This window comes from Panthera leo, chromosome B1 (assembly GCF_018350215.1).
Source record: "Panthera leo isolate Ple1 chromosome B1, P.leo_Ple1_pat1.1, whole genome shotgun sequence".
NCBI classification, from domain to species: Eukaryota; Metazoa; Chordata; class Mammalia; order Carnivora; family Felidae; genus Panthera; species Panthera leo.
This window is the reverse complement of record NC_056682.1, coordinates 122,863,180-122,887,181: the sequence shown is the minus strand read 5'-3', so window position 1 is coordinate 122,887,181 and position 24,002 is coordinate 122,863,180. Positions and strand designations below refer to the sequence as shown.

Sequence of the window (24,002 nt, the reverse complement as noted above, 5' to 3'; positions counted from 1 at the left end):
TGGATACCTTATAACTATCGAAAATTAAGATAAATTCTATTTCTAGAAGTAACATTGCAGGATGCGTCACAAGTTAGAAGATACTTACTATGAGAAGAGTTAAAAGTCAGCCTACATTCTGGGGATATGAAAGTTTAGGATAAGGTACCTTTGTAAATTATTTTTAAGTGAACAATAATAACTCATTTTAATACTGTAACATAAAGCTATAGAGCTACCTTTATTGTAGGAGAATAATTTATATGGATTTGTGCAATGAGAGATGATCTAATATGTATTTAAATGATTTGTAAGGTATCTTTAAAGACATACTCTTTCACTGGTTTTGGTGAAGTAATAGAATTCAGCATTTTACATTCCTCAGATTCATCCCTGGCTAACTTACTAAAATAGGGGGTGGTGAGGGGGAGGGAAGGAGAGAGGGAGGAATGAAGGAAGGAAAGAAAGAAGGAAGGAACTGTATAAATGTTGCTGTAGTGATGGTTAATATTTTTTTTTAGCTTAGATTTCTATTAGTATATCTGCTTTGCTTTTTTTCTCAAATTTGGTATAATGTAATTTCTACTATAGAGATTGAGTTTACATTCTGTAACCAACCCCTGATAATACATGACTGAAGATCTTTGTTGTAAATAATCCAAACCGGGCTGGAAGGGAGGAAGGAAACTGAAGAAGGAAGCAAAGGACAGGAGGAAAAACACTGTGTCTCTGAAACACAAATAGGTAGTTTGCTTTCTAATTGTAGTTACGTTCTTATTTACTGCATTATTAAATTTGATGAACAAGTTTGTTGAATAAATTTGTATTAAAGTTTGTTACATTATTGAATATTTTGAATATTGAATAGCTAACTTTTGAAAGCCAGCTTAGCTTTTAAAATTCACAGCAAATAGGCTCTATAAAGATTCTTAGTTTCCTAGAACATGAAATTAAGGCTTACTTTAGCAATTCTCTAAGATTTCTAAGTCTAAGCATATGTGATTTATATTTTGAAAGCACATACTCACTCAGCAGTTTGAATCAAAAACTATTAAAGCTTTACATTTTAGGCATGGGCTATACTGTATATTCATAATATTGAAGGTCTAACCATTTAGATTTGTAATCATACTGTTCAGTTTTCTCGGACATCATCCCCATACAAATTGCCCAGCAACTGAGATAATTTACATTTATGTTATTGGATAGTAAAACCTTGGATATTAGATTTCTAAATGAGATATTACCATTGTTCTCGGCTGGTTCATGACTAGTTACCCTGATAACTAAGAATTTTCTGTGGTCTTATTAGCTGATTAGCATAGTTTCCTGTTCTGCACGTATATAACAATATAGTAAAGCTAAGTGGACATGGCACAAAACTAAGTGAACAAATTTTTTTTTTCATTTGAGTTATGGATTTCCTGAAAATTTTTCAAAATTATGAAACTAGAATTTATGAGGCCCTGCTTTGTAAGGTGTGTGTGTGTGTGTGTGTGTGTATCATAAAAAATGATATATATTGTTTCATTGTCTAATATGATTCAGCAGCGATTATAAAGATATGACCTTAGTTTCAGTTCTCTTACTAGAAAAAAAAAAAATCTTTCACTTACTAACTTCATAGCTGTAACTCCTTTGTGAGCCATTTCTTTTACTGATCCTTTATATTAGGCTTCTGTAGCTGCACTCTCCTGTACGGTGGCCACCAGCCAGATTTGGCTATTAAACAATTGTGAAATGTGGCTTGTCTAAATTAACATGTAACTGTAAGTGTAAAGTGTACTCAGATTTCAGAGATTTGTTGCATAAAAATGTAAAACATTTCACTAATAATTTGTATATTGATAGCATGTTGAGATGCTGTTTTATTGGATTCTATGAAATAGATTATTCCAATTGATTTTTTACGTATTTCTTTTCACATTTTTAATGTGGCTCCTGCTAAATTTAAATATATATTAATGTGGATCATACTTAGGCTCTCATATTTCTATTGGACAGCACTGTTCTAGAGTCTCTCATTGTTTGTATGTGGAAGTCAGATTTAGAAATGCAGATACTCTTTCTTTCATCTCTTTCCATTCCTGCGCTCAGGGGTCAGAAAGTATTCGAAAGCTCTTTATATGTTCCAACAGTTAAGTGACATCTATTCTATGTAATATAGGTGTATACATAAGAGAAAGTATGTTTAACCATCATTTTGACCACTGGTTGTAATGATGAAGTGTATTGGTGTGTTCTACAATGGAGGGAATAAGATGAAACACAAAGTAGCAAGAATTGAGAATGGGAACATGCTTATAGACTATAGAAATGCCATTACAGAGACCCCAGTACTAATATTTAAGAATTATATTTCGTGATCTCGAATTATTCTGTAGGTCAGAAGGTTTTCTTTGATAATAACTAACTTTGAAAAACACTGATAGGAAGATATATTTAGTAGTTTCCAAGCTGAGAAAAAAAAATGTCTACAAAATATTAGTTCCTGTTTTTTCCTCTAATTCAGAATTATCAGTTGTGAAAGAGGAGGTGAAAATTTTCACATGTGATAGTCATACATTCCTAGGACACAGAGAAGTTCTTTAAGCTCCTATATGATGCCAGTGAGAATAATCTTTTTTCTCTGAAAAAGTGATTGTCTCTTTTCCCCATCCCACCCCCATTTCCATGTTTACTTGTTTTATTTTGTTTTGTTTTTCCAAAAAGACATATTTAATGCCCTGCTTAGTTTATTTTCTACTTACTCACTAAATAAGGATTAACAACACTGTTATGTTTTATATTTGAAATTGTAAGGTACGTTTCTTTTTTCTTTTATTTTTAATTTAACTCTTTGTTTTACAGATGAGGGCAGAAGTGCAGTTGACCAAGCAGGTGGTGCACAGATTGTAATTGACCATTTAAGGTCACTGTGCAGTATAACAGATCCCGCCAATGAGAAGCTCTTGACTGTCTTTTGTGGCATGCTGATGAACTATAGCAATGAGAATGGTAAACAAAATTGAAAACTTGCTTTATCTCTGGGGGAAAATTAAAAATCAAACTACAGTACAAACCAAAAATATTTAGAAAAATGATGAACAAAGAATTCATAAGTGGCATATAAAATTAATAACTAGCCAACATTAGATCACAGTGTTTCAAAAATACAGAATGGTCTAATTATTAAATGGGATGAGTTTTTGAAGAGTTACCCATGTTAATTAATACCAAAAACAAAACAACATAAATGGTTTAAGATTTCTCACTGTGCACATTTTAAAAATAACAATATTAAAAAATAGCTTCACATTTATTACTTTATATTAATGCCAGGAGTAGCTTTAAAACACAAATACTGTCTATATAAGTAAAATTACTTTATCTAGGTACTAGATTTACTTGTAAGAATAGAAAAAAATTTTTGTAATTGTTTTTTTATGTTTATTTATTTTTGAGAGAGAGAGCACACGAGTGGGGAGGGACAGAGAGAGAGGGAGACAGAATCCTAGGCAGGCTCTGTGCCATTAGCACAGGGCCCAACGTGGGGCTTGAACTCATGAAGTGTGAGATCGTGATGTGTGCCAAAATCAGATGCTTAACCAACTGACTAGACTTAGAAAAATAAAAAAATCTGGACTTAGAAAAATAAAATTCAGGGCAATTGCAGTGTCTGATTTTAGAAATTTACTAAATATTTGTCTATAGAAGTTTCTTTTCTCTGTAAAAACATTCTTAGAACCTAGCAACAAGTGACATGTCAAAATTTTCAGATAATCTATATAGTCATTAATTAAATGAACGTAGAATCAGTGATATGAAAGCTTCACTATACTTTTGAATGTCACAAAAAATGATTCATCTTCTATGAGTTACGGCATGGATCAAACACTCAAATTCTGATCATTTTCTAGACTGTAATATATACATAAGGTCTTTTTATGGTTTGTTTTATAATGGCATCTCAAGCTGTAGTCTTTGGCAGAGACAGATTTTATTTGCATATTGAACACATTATTCTTTACTTTCATGTGTTCTAGAAACATGTGGACCTTCAGGCATATTTTTCAGTTTTCAGTTTTATTAGTTACAAGTCCAAAGAAATACTCTTAATAATTAAAAAAAAAAAAAAAAGAGAAACATTGATGACAAATGGCTTCTGACATTTGGCCTTGGTGTTGGTGACAACCACAAATGGTAGAGACTGTAACCCTTGTCCCATTGTGTGGAGAGAGTCACTACTCTCCTCTTGCTGGTGGTTTCTATATAGCAATTTGGCCAAATACTGCCAAATCTTTTCATTTGGAGATGGGGTGGACTGAAAATCTGTCTTTTCATGTGATATCTGAGTTTTAAATGTTGGATTATATATGCTTTTTTTTTTTTAATATTTATTTATTTTTGAGACAGAGAGAGACAGAGCATGAACAGGGGAGGGTCAGAGAGAGAGGGAGACACAGAATCTGAAACAGGCTCCAGGTTCTGAGCTGTCAGCACAGAGCCCGACGCGGGGCTCGAACTGATGGACCGCGAGATCATGACCTGAGCCAAAGTTGGACGCTTAACCGACTGAGCCACCCAGGCGCCCCTATATATGCTTTTTAGCACTGTACAAACTAAACTTAGAATGTGTCCTCAGGTCACATCCTAAGCAGGGGATACCGGCTTTAAACCTTTGAATTAAATTTTCCAACAACAACAATAATAAAATAGTTTTTATTTGTCAAATGTCTGGCCTATTAAACTGAAGCTAGTAACAAATGGTAGTGTTTATAGGGTCAACTACCACTATTTTTTTTTTTTTTTAACCCTGTAGTGGAATCATTTTTGAAAAGAAAATGAACAGGGGAAACAGAAATGATAGAGTCTAGGTAATCTACAAATTGAGGAGCTAGTTCCTAAATAATTGAAATTTGACCATAATAGATATGTATCTGAATTGCATTAAGAACTCATTGGCCAGTTGTTCATGTTCCTTTCTCTTCAACTTCATTTGGGACATCTTGGACACCCATCTTCACTGGGTGTTCCTCTTGGACACCTTGAGAAAGTGGGACAAGCACTAAATAGGAGAATTGTTTAGAAAAGTAAATGAAAGAAACTAGTCATGAAGCTATTATAGCTGCTTTGGATATAAAGGAATTAGTCTTGTTATGAATTTGAACTCATTGTTTGTCCTTTGAGGAAGCTGTTGTTCAAAATCTATGCAAAAACATATCAAATGGCTAAATGGTCTTTAAAAATATCACTAATTCTAATCCAAAGGAGACTGCAATTTCCTTTGAGTCTCTACAGTAGGATATTACAGCATGTAGACATATGTACTGAGAAGGAAATGATTAACAACATGCAGAGTCCACAGATGAAATGCATAATATATTTGTTTTGTAAGGATAGGCTTTTTTTCTGGTGTGCAAGTATTCCCCAAAAGTAGATACTTTGGAAAACTTGATTAACTTTTCTCAGAAAATTATTGAAGCAGAAGTGTTTTTGTTCCATCATTCTAAAAGCTGCAACTTGAATGCAGCCTCAAAACTTACTAGATAAAATAGAAATACAGTTATCTTTAGTATTTTAAACAAACAGATGCCAAATGTAGAACTATCTTCTTTCCTTTGCTTGTATTTACATTTGTCTCTCATGGGATCATAGTTTGTGAAGTGATTCTTTTTCTCCATAATACTCTTTAACTTATATTCCTTTTCATTTTGCGTAATTATTGTGTCTTTGTTCTGTTGATTACTTTTTCTTCAAAATGCCTGTTTAAAGACTTTCCTAGTTAAATATTAGGTCTTTTTGGCTAACTTCAGGTCTTTTGATATTGTGTACCCCTAGATGAGTCACTGAGAAAAAAATAGAGCTTTTTGAAATTCAAGAGACAGTTTTTATTAGCCCTCGAAAATGAGTTCTTCTTATGAGTATTTACTGTTGAATTTCAGTACGTAAGCCTCTTCTAGTTTTTGAGTAGAATAGTTGACTGATAATACCCCCTTGTTACTCTACCAGAAAAATTAACTGTGTCTTTAGACCCAGTAACTTAAGCCTTATTCATAGTTAGGGAGTTGTTACTTTAGCTTCACAGATAAGAATTTTTAAATACAAAGATAAGAAAGTACTGAAAATGGTCACAAAGACCTACCAATATAGTTTCTTTGATGAGAATATTTTCAAATTGTTTATTAGGCCTAAAAGTGAATTGACACAAGACCGAGACCTAAGATAATCTTGATTCCTGTCCATCTGGTGGACAACTGTGAGCACATCCAATTTTTAAATACATTAAATAGGGAATAAAAAAAATTTCCTAACCACATGCCAGACAGATATAGTGTGAAAATACCTATGTGGAAAAGGCATTCTGGTACCCTTTGATAAAGCTGTATAAAATTCAAGGTTCATGAAATTTTAAACTTTTTGAACCAGCTCAAGACTATATACACTTTTAAACTATGAGCTGGATATATTCTTTTGTTTCCCCATTGGTGAAGCAATTAAAATTTTTATACCCAGACTGGTAAGTATGGAGTATCTGAATAGAAAAAGTTATAATTGCTTAGCCAGAAAAGTTGTATCCATAATATTATATAAATCAAATCATGTTTACATAAAATAAGACAAAATTTTTGTTTAGGAAAAATCATTTACAATTTATCCTTTTGGGAAAAATCATACCTGTTTTTCACATGGCAGAAAAACACTCTTCAATTCTGTTGCCCTCCAAAATAGTCTGAGTGTTCGACAGTTGTGGTTATAGTAAAGCATGTTGACAATTTGATAATCAATTTGAGGAAATGTGCTGAGCTTCCTATATTTTCTTCATCTAGTTATTATTCTATAAATAAGAAACCTAAGCCTATTATTATGGATATTTTTGTATCTCATTAGTTTCTTGGATATCTTTTTTTTTCTAGCATTGTTTACCCAATACCAAAACATTGCAGTGAAGACTAAATATTTTGTTCAGATCTATTTTCAAATATAACACCATTTTAGCATATAGTATACAGTTGGAAAATATTTATTGACTTTTCTGGAAATTTAGTATTGTCTAAAATTTTTTTATTAGAAAAATCAATACTTGGAAGAAAAATGGGTTTTTGGAATGCATTTTCTTTATTCTATCAGAAGATGATAATCTCTTGTCTACTGTATTAGTTGATATTCTCTGTTCACATACATGGCAGCAGCAGAAAGTGGCATTGAAAACATCCTGATAATAATGCCAAATCTGTCATCAAAAATTTACTCTAGGTGATCCACAAATTTAATAAATCTGAAAGTTGATTGCAATTTGAATACAAACAAACCAGTAATCTAAAGCAAAGCACCAGTATAATTTAATACTTTGTTGACAAATCTTTTTGTGGTTACCATTTTTATTATCTTACATGTACTATGTAATAACCATGATTAATCAGTAAATATCTCTTAGAAAACTCTGTAATTGAGAAAGTAATTTTTTTTTCTTAATATACCTATGCTAGAGACATAAAATACAGTGAAAACTCTGTTACAATTCTTAGGAAAATTATTGGTGGTAAGCAATAAAACAAGGACTGAAGTGACTTGTTTCACATAATCTGTGCCATAAGAGAGAAGAGTAAAGGAAATAAACTTGCCATCAAGAAAGGAAAAATTAGTTTCTTTCTAAAATAATTAACATAATATACACAATTTATGACTGGCTTCTTCATGTGACCTATATTATATATGTGATGTGTGTGTATGTGTGTGTGTGTGTGTGTGTGTATATATATATATATATATATACACACACACACACATATAATCAATTAAGGAATATGATGTATATTGGATATATAGGATATCAGTTTGAGGATATGATATGTATGCATATATACCGTATATATGTGACATATATGTGAATATATATATGATTTTTACAAATAGAGTTGATTTTTCTCTAAAATCTTAATAACTCCCTGTTATTGAAAGAGTAATTTCTCTTTTTTGTGGTTTCTAAAAATCTCTCTGGGATACTCTTAGGATAATTCTCACATTAATTTACAGCACAGACTCACGATAACTGAACTATGATTGAAGGGAGGCTGTGCAGTTTAGGAAATGCAACTCAAATGCAAGGGTATGTTGTTGGAGCTAACAATTGAATTTAAGCATTCAGCCTAGTGCATAAATTCAGTTCTTTAAAATAGGCCTGTAAAGCATTTTCTCTCCTCTAAGTAAAGATTACTTTATACATAATTAATTTTAGCTGCTACCTTCATTTCAACCATTAGCAACAATTTCACAATTTTAATCATTTTCCTAGTGAAATCAGTCCAGTAACTTGCCTTACTTGATTTTTCTTCACATTTAAAATAAGAAGAAAAGAAATTAATAAGGAATGATCCTGATTAAAAACTAAAAAGCACTTTGGTGTGAGCGACTTATCTATATTTACATTTTGGTATTACTTCATTACAGGTAAAAAAGGATACTACTTCCTAGATGTTAGATGTTTAGAAAATGATTTGCTTTGCATGAGTGAGGAACTATTTCTGCAATTTATTTACCATGGGTACAAGCTAATTAATGATTACATATATTTTCTAAATACTAACAAATTTTTCCCTAACTTTAAGGTAAAAAAAAAATCAAAATGTAAAATTTTATCTTTGCAATTTATTGTCTTTTATTCCCTTAATTATATTGATTTTTCAGTATACCATTTTCAGTGTATTTTGTGTTCATTTTTTTTCCTCTGTTTATAAAGACCTGGAAGATGTGCTTTTAAGCTCACATTCTTTAAAGTCCTGTTTGTCAAATTAAAGTATTCTACTAATGTTAAACAAATTGTGTTAAAGACTTTTATTATGCACCTAAAAAGTTTTTAGGCTTTAAAAACTTTTGTAGAAGATTTCTGAATTTCCACTGTTTGTCCAACAGAGCATTCAAATTTACTCACCCGGTTTGCACTCATGAAGTTCTGCTACGAATGTCATTTTAAACAAATTATTTCACTGAAGGGCAGAGCAGTTAGTTTTTCTTTTGCCTCCTGTTAATTTGTGTATTAACTTGGACCTATTACACTAGCTTAGCTTTTCATCATACTCCTTCTGAAAAATTACTAAAATGCTATTACTTAAGATAGGGTAAGAACTTGGTTTTTAGTAGAAGTGTACCAAATGCACATTTGGTTTAATTCCACATGGTCAAGTAGTGGCATTATTTAGCTTTGACCATTATAGAATGAACTTCTAAATGTAAGAATCTGAAATTTTATCAGAAAAAAAAATGAATGATTCATACTTTTTTAGTTAATGATTTAAATTTTGGCATTATGGTACAGAAATAATACTTTCTTAGTATTTTCAGCTTCTAGATTTTTCCTATATCATAATAGTACATTTATAATTGTGATACTAAATAGGTAACACAGTTTTAACTGAGGGCAGTAGAGTAACAAAATATGTTTGTGATTCCTCATTCTCTAGCATGTTTTTCTTTATTTGCTTCATGTCTGGATTGAAGATGATTAATTGTAGATATTATTGAATATCATTTTCAAGATTTTCCTCATAGTAAAAGTTTGAGGTGACAGAGGTGGGTTTCTGATTTTAATTCATCCTCACAAGATATAAAGAATTTCCAATTTGGGCTTTCTGAAAGATTCATGGCCTGAATGAAATTAAGTAACTAAAAATTAAAAGCAGTTCCTAATATTTATTATTGTAAATTCTAAAGAAGATACTCTAATCTCTATTATTGTGCCTTAATTTAATTTTTATATTTGTATATTTGTCACCATCATTAGTTATTGCCACATTTTAAATAGCGCAATGTAAATATACATTTACATTTCAGCTGACTGACAGAATTTCAGCATATGAAGCACAGAGGGAGATTTTCTCTACACGTGAAATGCTTCCCAAATTTAAAAATGAGTATTTAGAGTAACAGTAAAACTGAAAGACCAGGCCTTGTTTTTATTCTTGACGTTACTGTACCAGTTGAAATATGATGGTGTCAGGCACATGATTATTGGCCACATACAGGTTTGTAGGTGCCAGAAGTGACATTGGAGTAAGTTTTCAGGTGTTTGACCTTCTAAGAGCTAAGGCTAAAGCCAAGGATAAATGATGGAATTTGTCCACATAGCCATCTTTAATGTGGGGCTACTTACAATGTCTGCCTAGAGAGAAACTCAAGGCAGAGAGGTATCATATGTAAATTCTTTTGTATAAAAAGTAGTAATCCTGCTTTCTAACTACCAGTAAAATCCAGCCAACATCAAACTGCCTATATTTTGTTAACTGAAACATTTTTAAGTAAATACTGTTTGAAAGATGGATATTGGCCAGAAATCAGAAATCTTGTGTTATGTAGATATATCTTGTTAACACAGTTTGTGCATTGCAAATAACTTCAGTATAATTTTAAAGTGTGGAAACTTAGTATAATGCTCCAGGGTAACTAGCAATATTTGTTTGGGTTTTTTTTAAGCTAGTAAATCCTTTTGTAAAACAAAAGACTTTTTGTTTTTAAAGATACATGTTCATAAGATATACATGTTGTGATGTACATTAACCTGGCATTTAGTTTGATTTGCTATACAAAAATGTAGGCTTAAATTTTCACCTACTATGGATGTGGCCTTTCTCTCAGCAATGAGAACAGAGACAGGATATTTTTCTTCCACTAAGAGCTGCTTAAGCAGCAGCTGGTAGTAGTCCTCTTAAAACAAAACAAACAAAACAACAAAAAATTTTAACCTTTGAAAGACAGTTTTCTTCAGTCAGAGTAGACATACTTTGTAGAATTTCCTTTTTAGCAGTATCCATTATAACAAGAGTGAGCCTAGGAGAAAAAAATTAGTCTACTATACTAGATTGAGACATATTCATTCTAGATGTCATTGGATTGAGAAAAGTAAATGGGTAGGTGTCTTAAGAGTAATAAACCATTTTTCCTTTTTGTGATTCTGCTTTGGGGATTTTGCTGTTGCTATTGTTTTACATTATACTCACTCGTAATTTTGTCATTTCTCTAAAACTTTTACAAAAAAAAGGGAAATTTTACTCTTGTAGAGACTCTTGATTTTCAGAACCCAGAAAAAACTTTTGAATTCTTTTCTGTTTTTTATTAACTGTTAAAAAGCAAGAATTGTGTAAAGGTATTGCTTTAAACCTCCATGATTCTCAGTACTAATGAATCTTGATTCTCTGTTTTTTTTTTCATTGAAATTACTGTTTGTCCTTGAAATGCGTAACCTAGGGCTTAAATTATAGGGATAATCCAGTTGTAGAACACATAATGCATGTTTTTGTTTAAAAAGAGCTTTTAAAATTGAAGTTAATTTTAAACACATGTATTTTTATTTTTTTATATGCTCAACACTAGGTTTAGAATAAAAGTTCTCCACTTTCCTGACCAATCAGCAAAAAAATACTAAGTAATAAGTAACTGAAAAGGAAGTCTACTTATTCCTGCACATGTGTATGTGTAAAGTTTTTAACCATGAATCATCCTCTTGGTAGCTGTAAAGTCAGTTTCCTTTTCACTATTATATTCACTACAACTTGTTTAAACTTATCATTTCTATTCACTGTTTTACATCATTTTTAATTTTTGTAGCCTTTTTTGGAAGTATATATATGCCAATAGTTAGGTGCACTTTCTTCAGTCTTTATTCTTAAATGGCTTTTATCCAATTTGTATTACAACTCTTCATCAAGATTTATATTTGTTTGTTTTTGTTGTTTCAGCTGTATATAATTCACTTGATTGTAGATGGGGTTTTTATGCAAGCCTGTAAATAGGAATATTGTACTCTTTATACTATGAATAGTATACATACTATTTATACATACTAATGTAGAGACTACGTATTTTGAGTTGTGTATATCTTATTTGACACAGTTTCATCATTAAATCCTGTTTACCAATAAGTTTAATCTTGTAACATTGTCTATAAGGGCCTTTTCTTGTAAATAAGGTAAACATGTGTTACAGTCTTCTTAAACTAATTCTTTATAGTAATTGATCAATGTAACTTCAGTTGAGTTACTGGGATTCTTTTCTGGACCTATAATCTATCTATACCAATGTTTTAAACATTAAACTTAAAACTCAGGGGGAAAAAGGTTCTTCAACTTAAGATCTTCTCTCCAGATCTCCATTCTTTGGAGTTTCCATGAGTGTGACCTGAAGAACTTGGAACCATTGAAATTCAAATGTAGGTAGGTAAGTGTTCACACCAGCGCATGCGTTGATTGCCTTATATCTCTTTGTATATGCATCTGTATTGCACCCCCTCAGTGCCTTTCTTCCTCTTCCTCCCCATAGATCATGTAGGGCCTGTGTCATCTTGATATTTTGTAATTCTGTATTTTGGTCAGTATTTGTCTGTGATGTGTGTCAGGAGCAGTTTTTAAAAGTCTTCAGACGTTTATGACATCGTGCTGTCTAAAGACTGTCTTTCACACATAAGTGTTTGCTATGTACGAGCCTGGGTTGCATTTTGTGAATTGTGTTTGTTGAGCTCTGATAAACATTCCCCTGGAGTTGCTGGTATTCATTGAAGGATACAAAACTTCTCAGTCTTGGACTGTTTCACTTTTTCAATTCTAGAGAATGCGAACCATTTCTGGTTCTAAGAATTTTTTCCAGTTAGTCTTTGATTTAAAAGTCATACTCCTGATAACCATTCTTAATAACATGAGCGTGTCACCTTCTATCCTTTGAAGACCATTCATAAGCTTTCTTTGGGCAATAAGAAAAAGTGATTAAACTTCATCATTTGCTTCCAGCAATAAGAATTAATACCAATTTATTCCACACAATTTATTCTACTTAACCCCCACCCCACCCTCCAAAAAACTGTTGCTAGCTAACATACTAAGTTGTAACTGAAATAGGCAAATAGACCCAATCATGGAATAGTCCCCTAAGCTTAAGTAGAATTTCTACCCAAATAAGCAAAATAGGATGTTCAGGTGCTTAATGTAATTTTGGTTAAAATATCTGAACACCAAAATCTAGTATTCCTACCATGCTTTTAATTTTTATTTCTTCTCCTGTTATCTCATCTGCCAAGCACATCATTGAATTTCAGAATCTCTATTCCATGTTTTGTTTTATTTTCAATCTCCTCTAAAAGGTAGGTAATCCTTTGGCAGTGGTTCTTAAACTTTTGGTCTCTGAACTCTTTTAGACACTTAACAATTACTGAAGACCCTATAGAACTTTTGTTTATAAATATGGACTATTAAAAAAATGAGCTACATCTATCAATATCTACCATATTAGAAATTAAAATGGAAACAGTTTTAAAAATTATTTAATATTGCATATTAAAATAATAGCTCATGTTACCGCATCTTTTTATGCAAAATAACTTCAATTTTAAAAATATTGCTGGGGCACCTGACTGGCTCAGTCAGTAGAGCATATGACTCTTGATCTGAGGGTCATGAGTTCAAGCCCCACCTTGGGCATGCAGCCTACTTAAAAATTAAATGCAAAATTAAATATATTGCTGAGAAGAATAGCATTTATTTTACTGTGAATGTGTGCTGCAGAAGAATATGATGACTACCAACACAATTTGGTGCCACCGACTGGGTCATAATAAAGCCCAGCGGTTTTACCCACCATTGTTTTTGTACCATTGGGTAAATATCAATACAGTGAAAAAGGCACATAAAATCTTGGTATTTTTATGAAAGTAGTTTTGATTCTGTGATCCTCTGAAAGGGTTTTAGGGACTCCATTTTGAGAACCGTGTTCTAGGATGCCTGCTTATCTTGAAATGAAAATTTGTATCAATCTGTTTGAGTAAAGTTTTTTTTTCCTCATTTGGGCCTTCATTATCCAGGGAGAATGACTTGCCTGCAGTTGGTATAAACAGACGTTAGAGTTATTTTTTGAGTATAATTTTTGTTTTAGTTAGCCTCATAGAAGTGGATATAAAAGAAAACACCCAAGTGATCAAAAATGGGTATGTCCATTGGATGACTATATAATTTTTCTCTTTACTTGTGTGTGGTATGTGTGTTGTATGTGAGTATACAATTAATTTGGCTCCTGGGTAGCTTTGAAACACATTTTCCCAAAACAAAGTGATTTTCATGATTTGTGGCGATTTTCATCAAATGCCATTGGGCTATACTTTTTCTCCTGATCTACTATAATTTCAAATATTATTGCTTCAATTTGTATGCCAAAGATTTTATGAAACTATGCAACATTTCTTAACTTTTTGCCCCTCATTTCCCTGGAACCAAAATTCATACCTTACAAGCAGTCCAAGAAAGTGGTAGAGATGCCAAGTTAGGAGAATATGAAGAACATCCTCTTCTAAGTGGCATTCTCCTATTGAGTTATCTCCTTCATAGCATTTGTTATTCCTCTGATGTCCCTGGACTGTTGGATTTGTATAGTTTGTACCAACAGTACTGAGGGGGTGTGTGATGCTTACATATATGCAGACATACAGTGGAGTTTGACTCACACTCAATGCATGCGCTAGTGCTCACGCTTACATACCTGAAATTTAATGATTCAACAGCTCTGCAGTATTTGAAGAGGTAGTCAAAATGAGTAAATAAATAAATGAAAGTTAAACATACTGCTAAGGAACAAAGATCTGCAAAGGTGATCCAATAATAAGGAACTTACTGGTAAGTAATCAAAATAATTTCTAACTTGGAAGGCTTATTGGTGCATGATCATTACAAATACTGTGGCCACAATACAAGTTTTCTGCCAGTATAACACTTAATACTATACCTTATAAGTAATTTAATAATACCTTATACCTTATAAGATAATTTAATAGTGTGAATCATTCATCAGTTGCTGAGTTGTATAAGAAGAAAATATTTAGCATCAAAAGCATAAAAACATCATTTAGTTGAATATATTCTTTTATTTCTGTCTCCTTTTATAACAGATTTCATAACTCCATTGCAAAATTTGAAATTGTTTCAGATTTTTTGAACTCTAAATGTAAACTTCCCTTTTTCTCAGGGCTGTTTTCTTGTTTTGGTGATAGGCCCCTTTCTAAGATAGATGGGCCCCCAACAACTGAACCAGATACTATGCATACACTCATCAGTTTTCAGGGTGATAAGCCTCTGTTGGCTGTCTCTTCATACTTTACGCTGAAAATAGGAAAAATTAACCACCGAGACTGCCAGGCATACAATCAACTGGAACGTGAGGCAGCTCAAGGGCCTTCCTGTTCTTATCTGACAATCACCCAACTGCCTCCTTATCTATTGGTTAAGAACTATAAAGAGTGATGAAGGGTTATTAGGCAAACTGTCAAGGGATGCATGCTAAAAGGAAAATGTGTTTGTAATAAACAGGATTTTTATCTTTAGATTCCCAATAGGGAACTTAAAAGAATTTGGAGAAAATTATTATCTTAAAAATGGCATATAATTTTTAAAAAATTTGAAACCATTCTTGTATCTTTGGGTGAAACAGTTATTAATAGTGTTTTGCATAAGCATGTGTTGATGTTTTTCTTAGCTTATTCTGAGAGGCAGTACTTTTGGTTTTCATTTGGTTTATTTACCTTCAGCTTTGGTACAGGTATTCTATCATAATTGTTCATGAAGACCATTGTGGAAATCCAAGGCATATTAAATACTTTAAAACCAATTAGTTTCTTAGAAAATGAAGGCAAACAATGATGACAAAGCTTATTGATCTCATTCTCTTCACCTCTCAAGCCAAATTTTCCTTTCTTTACTAAGATGCTTGTCACTATTATTAAAGAAAACGTTGAAAAGAAAAATATTTTAAGTAATACATTTTTTCCTTGTTAAAACTACTTTCCTTCCTAGCAGTCATCGAAGAACGCTCTGGTGCAAATGATCAAAATAATTTTTGTGTCTTATATATACTTTTCATTATTATGAAGCAACTATTTTTAAAAGATTCTAAGATTCTGTCTTCTCTTGGTCTTTATTAAATTGGTTTCTCTATGCTTTTCATATAGTCTGATTTCCTATAATACAAATATTACTTTGACTAACATTTTCACTTAACAACCAGCGGTAATGTTTAATTATTTATGCACTTTTAAAGCCTGCTCTACAAAAGTATAAGACCCTGTTTTAAAAAAATGATTTGACACATTATTTATTTCATTTCTAAATTTCCTTTAATCATTGAAAAGATTCAAAACTCAGCTCTTGTGAACTAATGTTTTAAAATGTTTCAGATAATTATATGGATGAACTTAATCTTGTTTTACTGTACTTGAAATAGTATTGAGTTTGCAATAGGGAGAATAAGGTGTTTTCTTCTTACTAATGTCCATTTGATACATAAACACTTCTGTTTGTTTGTTTGTTTCTTACAGATTCCCTTCAAGCTCAGCTTATCAATATGGGTGTTATACCTACCTTAGTGAAATTACTGGGCATCCATTGCCAAAATGCAGCTCTTACAGAAATGTGTCTTGTTGCATTTGGCAACTTAGCAGAACTTGGTAAGTCCTAGCCATGAACCACAAATGTAATTCACTTATCAGTGTACTTACAATAAATTTTCCTTTAGATGTGAACATCCGAAGATCCACGCAGATTGTATTATTTTTTGGCAGCATTTGGCTTGCTTCAGTGTTTAAAAAAGTAGATCCAATTATATTTTATGATTGAATTGTTTGTAATTGGAGCTGCTTTGCTTCCCTCATTGTTTTATTTATCAAAATTTAAAATTTACACTTGTATATTATTCATTAGAGTCAAATATTTAAAATGATTTCCACTTGACTTTAGTATTCTTATATGAGAGACAGTCTTGAAATCAAGTATTGTATTTCCAGGACAAAAATAAAGTCGGTAATTTATTACATTTTATATAAACTATTTGTTCATCAGGTAAAAAGGAGTCTAGCAGACTAAGGCTTTCCCCCTCTTTTTACAAAATCCATCAAAATGAGAGAGGACTTTTTTATAAAAATATGTTTATAACAGCGTTAGAAAATATTCTGAGAACTCCTTGAAAATCAGAAGGCAGATGGAAGCAGACCAGCCCAGTCATAACAGAGAAGGGGACTGATGACTCCAGCACCCCTATCTCTTTTCTCTGTTTTATTTTTCTCTGTATCATTAATGATACTCTTCTTTCTGGCCTCCCTTCCCATGATTCTTGATATAAAGTTACAATTCCTGGTCTGAATCTACCCCCACAACCATATTCATTATAAATTTCATATTCTGGGAACAATGAAGCCAAATGATGTTTTGTCATAACTAAATATAACAGCTAAAGCAAATTCTATTAATCATACCCATTTTATACATAAATAAACAGAAGCACCAGGACTCTGACCTTGGATTTTCTAACTGAAAGCTCACGTTCTTACATACTGCATATTAAAGTCTTGATCTCAGTACTTTACTTTTGCATTGACTTCAAGTGAAAGGAACAGAGATTATTTATCAGAGCTAAATTTTAAAAGTCTTTTTTTTTTTTCTTAAAAATAGCAACATGTTTAGATTTAATTTCTTTTCATGAGACAGCTAGATTTTTTTTAGCATTGATGACACACAGTGTTAAAAGTCATTCTTATTCAGTGGGTCATCTCCTGGTATTTATGAATGTTCTTGTCTTCTATTTTCTTCTGCTTTTCTTCTTTTTCATACTGTCTCATTATTTCTATCATTCACGTAAGACCAAGAATGAAAGAACATTTATTCATTGTTTTACAAGATATTAAAATGGGTTGTCAGTTTGTGTTTGGTATACTGTATAGAAATAAAACAGAAGTCATGTTATAATCCCTGATAATGTCATAATCTTTGTAACAGAAGCATAAACATCATTTAATGTGTGTTGCCTGTGTTAAGGTATCAGGATTTATTTGGGAGATTGCATAGACCACCTCAATTCAGCCTCCTCTCCCTGGCCTTTACTAAAAGATGGATATACACTCAATTAGTTCGGTCCGATTTCATAGTCTATTTCCAGTTGTTACTGCCTTTACCCCATTTGGAGGACAAAAGGATAACCAGCTGTTACTGCCTTTACCCCATTTGGAGAACAAAAGGATAAAAGAGAAATATTCCTTTATATACTAAGACTTCTAGAGTTTATATCATGTCTGTTATGTTCATGTACTATCTAGGTTATATGTCAATACTGAAGTAGAACCTTATGCCCCAGAATACTTTTCTTCTTTTCAGTGTGTGCTTTATTCCCCATGAGTTAAAAAATCGACATAGTATTATTTTTATCAGCATAGGGTAAATATCAAGTTCCTATCATATTTGTATTACAGACTTCTGAATATGGCATATCACTATATGCTAGCGTTACTTTTTGTCAAAATTTTTAAATAAAAATGTTAAACAGCAGAAATTTTTGTGGTTTTTGCTCACAAAACATATAGCTTAAAGACAAAATATAAAATAATTCAATAAGTACAATCTATTATGGAATTGGGGACAAAAAAAGGAAAATGCAGCTCTGCCTTTTTGTTCTCGTTGAACCCTAGTTTATGTACACATAATTTTTTTATATTCACAATTATAGCATGAATACAGTTTTAAAGTTTGCATTCTTATCTAATATTATAGATTAAGTATGGGATTTTTTCCCTTTTTATTTGGTTCCAAAATCTTCTATAAAGAAAATTTTCTGCTTAAAATACTAGGATTTTGAGGGTAGAGATGTTAGCATAAAACTTGAGTTTAATTTCACTTCCTTCTGGAAACTAAAACTTCAAAGGGATACTTTTTAAAAGGCTTAAATTTTCAAGGAAAGGGGGAAAAAAGGGAGGGGAGGGGATAACAAAAACATTTTAGGACCTGGGAAGAAATACCAGCAATAACTTGTGTTTTTAGCAATACTTTGATATCTTAATCCTGAATTGGAAAGCCAAGAAGTAACCAATTTGCTCTTTGGAATCTTCAAAAGGATCAGAATTTGGTGGTATGAAAATGTTATTCTCTTTCCTCTTTCTTGTTCTCTCTCTCTTTCTCTTTCCCTCTTTGTTTTTCTTTCTGTCTCTCCTCCCTTCCTTCCTTCCTTCCTTCCTTCCTTCCTTCCTTCCTTCCTTTCTTTTTTTCTCTCTTTCTCATTCATTCATTCATTCATTTAATCAAACGTGTTTATGGGGATAGTTTCCTACTCATCGTGATTCAGGGTGCTTTTAGTGCTGCTTCCATCTGAAGGAACACCCTTCTGTAAGCCTTGCTTTTCCTCCCATAGACTGGCAAAGGACAGTAGAGCAGCCAACACAAACAAATTCCTTTTGGGCATGGATGTTTTGGATACTAACCCTTTAATGGATTTGTCCTTTGCAAATATCTTCTCCCATTCTGTAGGTTGCCTTTTAGTTTTGTTGACTGTTTCTTTCACTGTGCAGAAGCTTTTTATTTTGATATAGTCCCAGTAGTTTACTTTTGCTTTTATTTCCCTTGCCTCAAGAGACTTTATCTAGAAAAATGTTATTACAGTCAGTATTAGAGAGATTACTGCCCATGCTCTCTTTTAGGATTTTTATGGTTTCAGGTCTCACATTTAGGTCTGTAATCCATTTTATGTTTATTTTTGTGTGTGGGAAAGAAAGTGGTCCAGTTTCACTCTTTTCCATGTGGTTATCCAGTTTTCCCAACATCATTTGTTGAAGAGACTTTTTCCTATTGGTTATTCTTTCCTCCATTGTCGAAGATTAATTGACCATATAATCATGGGTTTATTTGGGGGTTTTCTCTTCTTTTCCATTGATCTATGTGTCTATTTTTATGCCAGTACCATACTGTTTTAATTTTGTAATTACTTTGTAATATAACTTGAAGTCTGAGATTTAGATACTTCCAGTTTTGTTTTTCTTTTTCAAGCTTTAGCTATTCGAGGTCTTTTGTGGTTCCATACAAATTTAAAGATTGTTTATTCTATTTCTGTGAAAAATAGTATTGGTATTTTGATAGGGATTGCATTAAATGTATAGATTGCTTTGAGTAGTATAGACATTTTAACCATATTTGTTCTTCTAACCCATGAACATGGAATGGCTTTCCATTTCTTTGAATGGTCTTGAATATCTTTCATCAGTGTTTTACAATTTTCAGAATACAGGTCTTTCACCTTCTTGGTTAAGTTTTCTCCTAGATATTTCATTGTTTTTAATGTAATGTACATGGATTATTTTCTTAATTTCACTTTCTCTTGTTTCACTATTAGTGTATAGTAATGCAACAGATTCCTGTACACTGATTTGTATCCTGCTACTTTACTGAATTCATTTATCAATTCTAGTAGTTTTTTTGGTGGAGTCTTTAGGGCTTTCTATATATAGTATCATGTCATCTACAAATAGGGAGAGTTTTACTTCTTCCTTACCTATTTGGATACCTTTTATTTCTTTATGTTGTCTAATTGCTGTGGCTAGGACTTTAGTACTATGTTGAATAAAAGTGGTAGAGTAGAATCCTTGCCTTATTCCTGACCTTAGGGGAAAAACTCAATTTTTCACCATTGAGTATTATGTTCACTGTGGTGTTTCATATAAGGCCATTATTATGTTGAGCTCTAAACTTACTTTGTGGAAGGTTTTTATAATGAATGGATTTTCTACCTTATCAAATGCTTTTTCTGCATCTATTGAAATGATCATATGTTTTTTTATCTGCTCTCTTATTGATGTAACATATCATACTGATTGTTTTGCAAATATTGAACCATGCTTGCATCCCAAGAATAAATCCCACTTGACCATGGCGTATGATTTTTTTAAATGTATTTTTGGATTCAGTTTGCCTAATGTATTGTTGAGGATTTTTGCATCTATATTCATGAGAGATATTGACCTAGAGTTCTCTTTCGTTGTAGTGTCTTTATCTTGCTTTGGTATCAAGGAGATACAGGCCTCCTAGAATGAATTTGGAAGATTATTTCCTCTTTTGTTTTTTGGAATAGTTTGAGAAGAGTGGGTATTAACTCTTGTTTAAATGTTTGGTAGGGTTCACCTGTAAAGCCATCTGGTGCTGGACCTTTTTTTGTTTGGAGTGTTTTGATGACTGCTTCAGTTTCATTGCTGTTAATTGGTCTGTTCAAATTTTCTATTTCTTCCTGCTTTAGTTTTGGTAGGTTATATATTTCTAGGAATGTATCCATTTCAACTTGTTAGAATACAGATTTTCATAATATTCTGTTAGAATTATTTGTATTTCTGTGGTGTTGGTAGTTGTTTCCCCTCTTTCATTGGTAATTTTATTTGGACCCCTCTCTCTCTCTTTTTTTTTTTTAATCAGTCTTACTAGAGGTTTTTATCAATTTTGTTGATCTTTGCAAAGAACCATCTCCTGGTTTCATTGTTCTGTTCTATTGTTTTTTGTTGTTGTTTGTTTTGTTGGTTAGTTGGTTTCTACATCATTTATTTCTGCTCTAATCTCAATTATTTTCTTCCTTTTGTTGGGTTAGGCTTTTGTTTGTTCTTTTTCTAGATCCTTAAGGTGTAAGGTTAGGTTGTTTATTTGAGATTTTTCTCTCTTCTTGAGGTAGGCCTGTGTTGCTATAAACCTCCCTCTTGGAGCCACTTTTGCTGTATTCCAAAGATTTGGGACTATTGTGTTTTTGTTTTCATTTGTTTTCATGTAATTTTTTATTTCTTCTTTGATTTCTTGGTAGACCCATTCATTGTTTAGAAGCATGTTATTTAACTGCCATGTATTTGTGTTCTTTCCAGATTTTTTCTTGTGGTTGATTTCTAATTTCAGAACATTGTGGTCAGAAAAGATGTATGGTATGACTTTGATTTTTTTTAAAACGTTGAGATTTATTTTGTAGACTAATATGTGATCTATTCTGGAAAATGTTATATATGCACTTGAAAAGAATGTATGTTTTGCTGTTTTAGGATGAAATGTTCTAAATATGTCTTTTACATCCATCTGGTCCAGTGTGTCATTCAAAGTCACTCTTTCCTTGTTGATTTTCTGTGTGGGTGATCTGTCCATCAATCTAAGTGGGGTGTTAAAGTCCTCTACTATTACTGTATTACTATCAGTTAGTTCTTTTAAGTTTGTTATTAACTGTTTTATATATTTGGGTGTTTCCACGTTGGGTGCATAAATATTTACAATTGTTATATCCTCTTGTTTGATTGTCCCCTTTACTATTATATAGTGTCATTCTTTGTCTCTTGTTACAGTCTTTGTTTTAAAATCTATTTTGTCCAATATAAGTATTGCTTTGCCGGCTTTCTTTTGACAGCCATTTGTATGATAAATGTTTCTCTATCCCCTCACTTTCAATCTGCAGGTGTGTTTTGGTCTGAAATGATAAGCAGCATGTAGTTGGGTCTTGTTTTTTAATTCACTCTGTCACCCTGTGTCTTTTGATTGGAGCTCTTAGTGCATTTACATTCTAAGTAATTATTGATTATTGCTATTTTGTTACTTGTTTTGTGGTTTCTGTAGATTCCCTCTTATCCTTTCGTCTTGTGCTCTCTTTCATTGTTATCCTTCTTTAGTGATATACTTGGATTTCTTTGTCTTTATTTTTTGCATATCTATTAACTGCTCTTTGATTTGAGATTGCCATTAGGTTTGTATATAATCTCTTCTGTGTATAGCAGTCTATATTATGTTGGTGGTTACTTACATTTGAGTCGTCACTTCTCTCCCCACCACAATTTTAATGTATGGTGTCATACTTTACATCCTTTTATTTTGTGAGGCCCTTGACTGTTTTTTACAGAAATATTTATTTCTACTGTTTTTGCGTTTTTTTATTTATCATACTCTAATTTACAGTTTTTCCTTTTTCACTTGAAGAGTCTCATTTAATAGTTCTTGTAGAGCTGGTTTAGTGTTCATGAACTCCTTGAGAAACTTTTCATCTCATTTTATTCTGAATTATACCCTTGCTGAATAGAGTATTCTTGGCTGCAGATTTTTCCCTTTCAGTACTTTGAATGTATCATGCCACTCCCTTCTGGCCTGCAAATTTTCTGCTGAAAAACCCACCGATGGCTCTGTGGGGTTTTCCTTGCATGTAACTGTCTTTTCTCTTGCTGTTTAAAAATTTTTTCTATTGATCACTACTTTTTGGCATTTAATTACTGTGTGTCTTTGTATGGACCTCCTCAGGTTGAATTTTTCGAGGGAATCCCTGTGCCTTCTTAATCTGATACCTGTTTCCTTCCTCAGATTAGGGAATTTTACAGCTATTATTTCTTCAGATAAATTTTCTGCCACCTTATCTCTCTCTTTTTCTTTTGAGATCCCTATAATGTGGTTGTTATCACACTTGATGTAGTCAGAGTTCCCTAAGACTCTTCTCAATTTGTAGAATTTCCTTTCCTTTGCTCAGCTTGGTTACTTTCCATTACTGTCTTCTGGGTCGTTAATTCATTTCTCTGCTTCATCTAACCTGGTATTTATTCCATCAAGTCTATTTTTATTTCATTTACTGTGTTCTTGATCTCTGATTGGTTCTTTTTAATCTCTGTGTTAATGGTCTTACTGATGTTCTCCACTCTTTTCTCCAGTCCAGTGAGTATCTTTATGATCATTAAATTCTCTATCAGGCATATTACTTGATATCTGTTTCATTTTGGTCTCTTGCTGTGGCTTGATCCTGTTCTTTCATTTGGGAGATGTTTCTCTGTCTCCTCATTTTGTCTGACTTTGTGTGTCTGTTTCTGTGTGTTAGGAAAGTCGGCTACTTCTCTTTCTCTTAATGATATTAGTCTTATGAAGAAGTGGTCCTGTAGTGCCCTGCAGTTCAGTGTCCCCTGTTCCCCAGGGCCTGCACTTCAAGGACAATCTCTTATGTGTGTTGCATGTGCTCTGCTGTTGAGTCTTGGCCTCTTTTTCCTTCATTCTAATTATCTACAGAGTCTCTCTATTGTATGCAGTAAGGTGTGTGGTGGTCAGCTTACGAAACACCTGCCCCTGCTGGGACTGAGGTCCTGCAAAATGAGCAGGTCAGGAGATATGTTATTGCGAGGGTTTGTACTGGTTTTCTGGGTAGGGAGTGGATAACGCTGGGACTGAGGTGAGCATGACTGGGAAAGGTGGATCTTGACCAACGTGTTGGGGAGGGAGATT

The 24,002-nt window shown here is 32.5% G+C and overlaps 1 protein-coding gene across 5 annotated transcripts in view; it reads left to right on the top strand.

Moving 5' to 3' along the window:
* Nucleotides 1-24,002, top strand: part of RAP1GDS1 (Rap1 GTPase-GDP dissociation stimulator 1) — a 167,683-nt gene that overhangs the window by 105,208 nt on the left and 38,473 nt on the right. For 4 of the 5 annotated variants that reach the window (XM_042935848.1, XM_042935847.1, XM_042935850.1 and 1 more), the window contains 2 exons: nucleotides 2,830-2,976; nucleotides 16,301-16,429. In XM_042935848.1, coding sequence (XP_042791782.1) covers nucleotides 2,830-2,976; nucleotides 16,301-16,429 — 276 coding nt within the window. The remainder of the gene's footprint in view (nucleotides 1-2,829; nucleotides 2,977-16,300; nucleotides 16,430-24,002) is intronic. The other variant, XM_042935849.1, reaches the window with a different exon arrangement.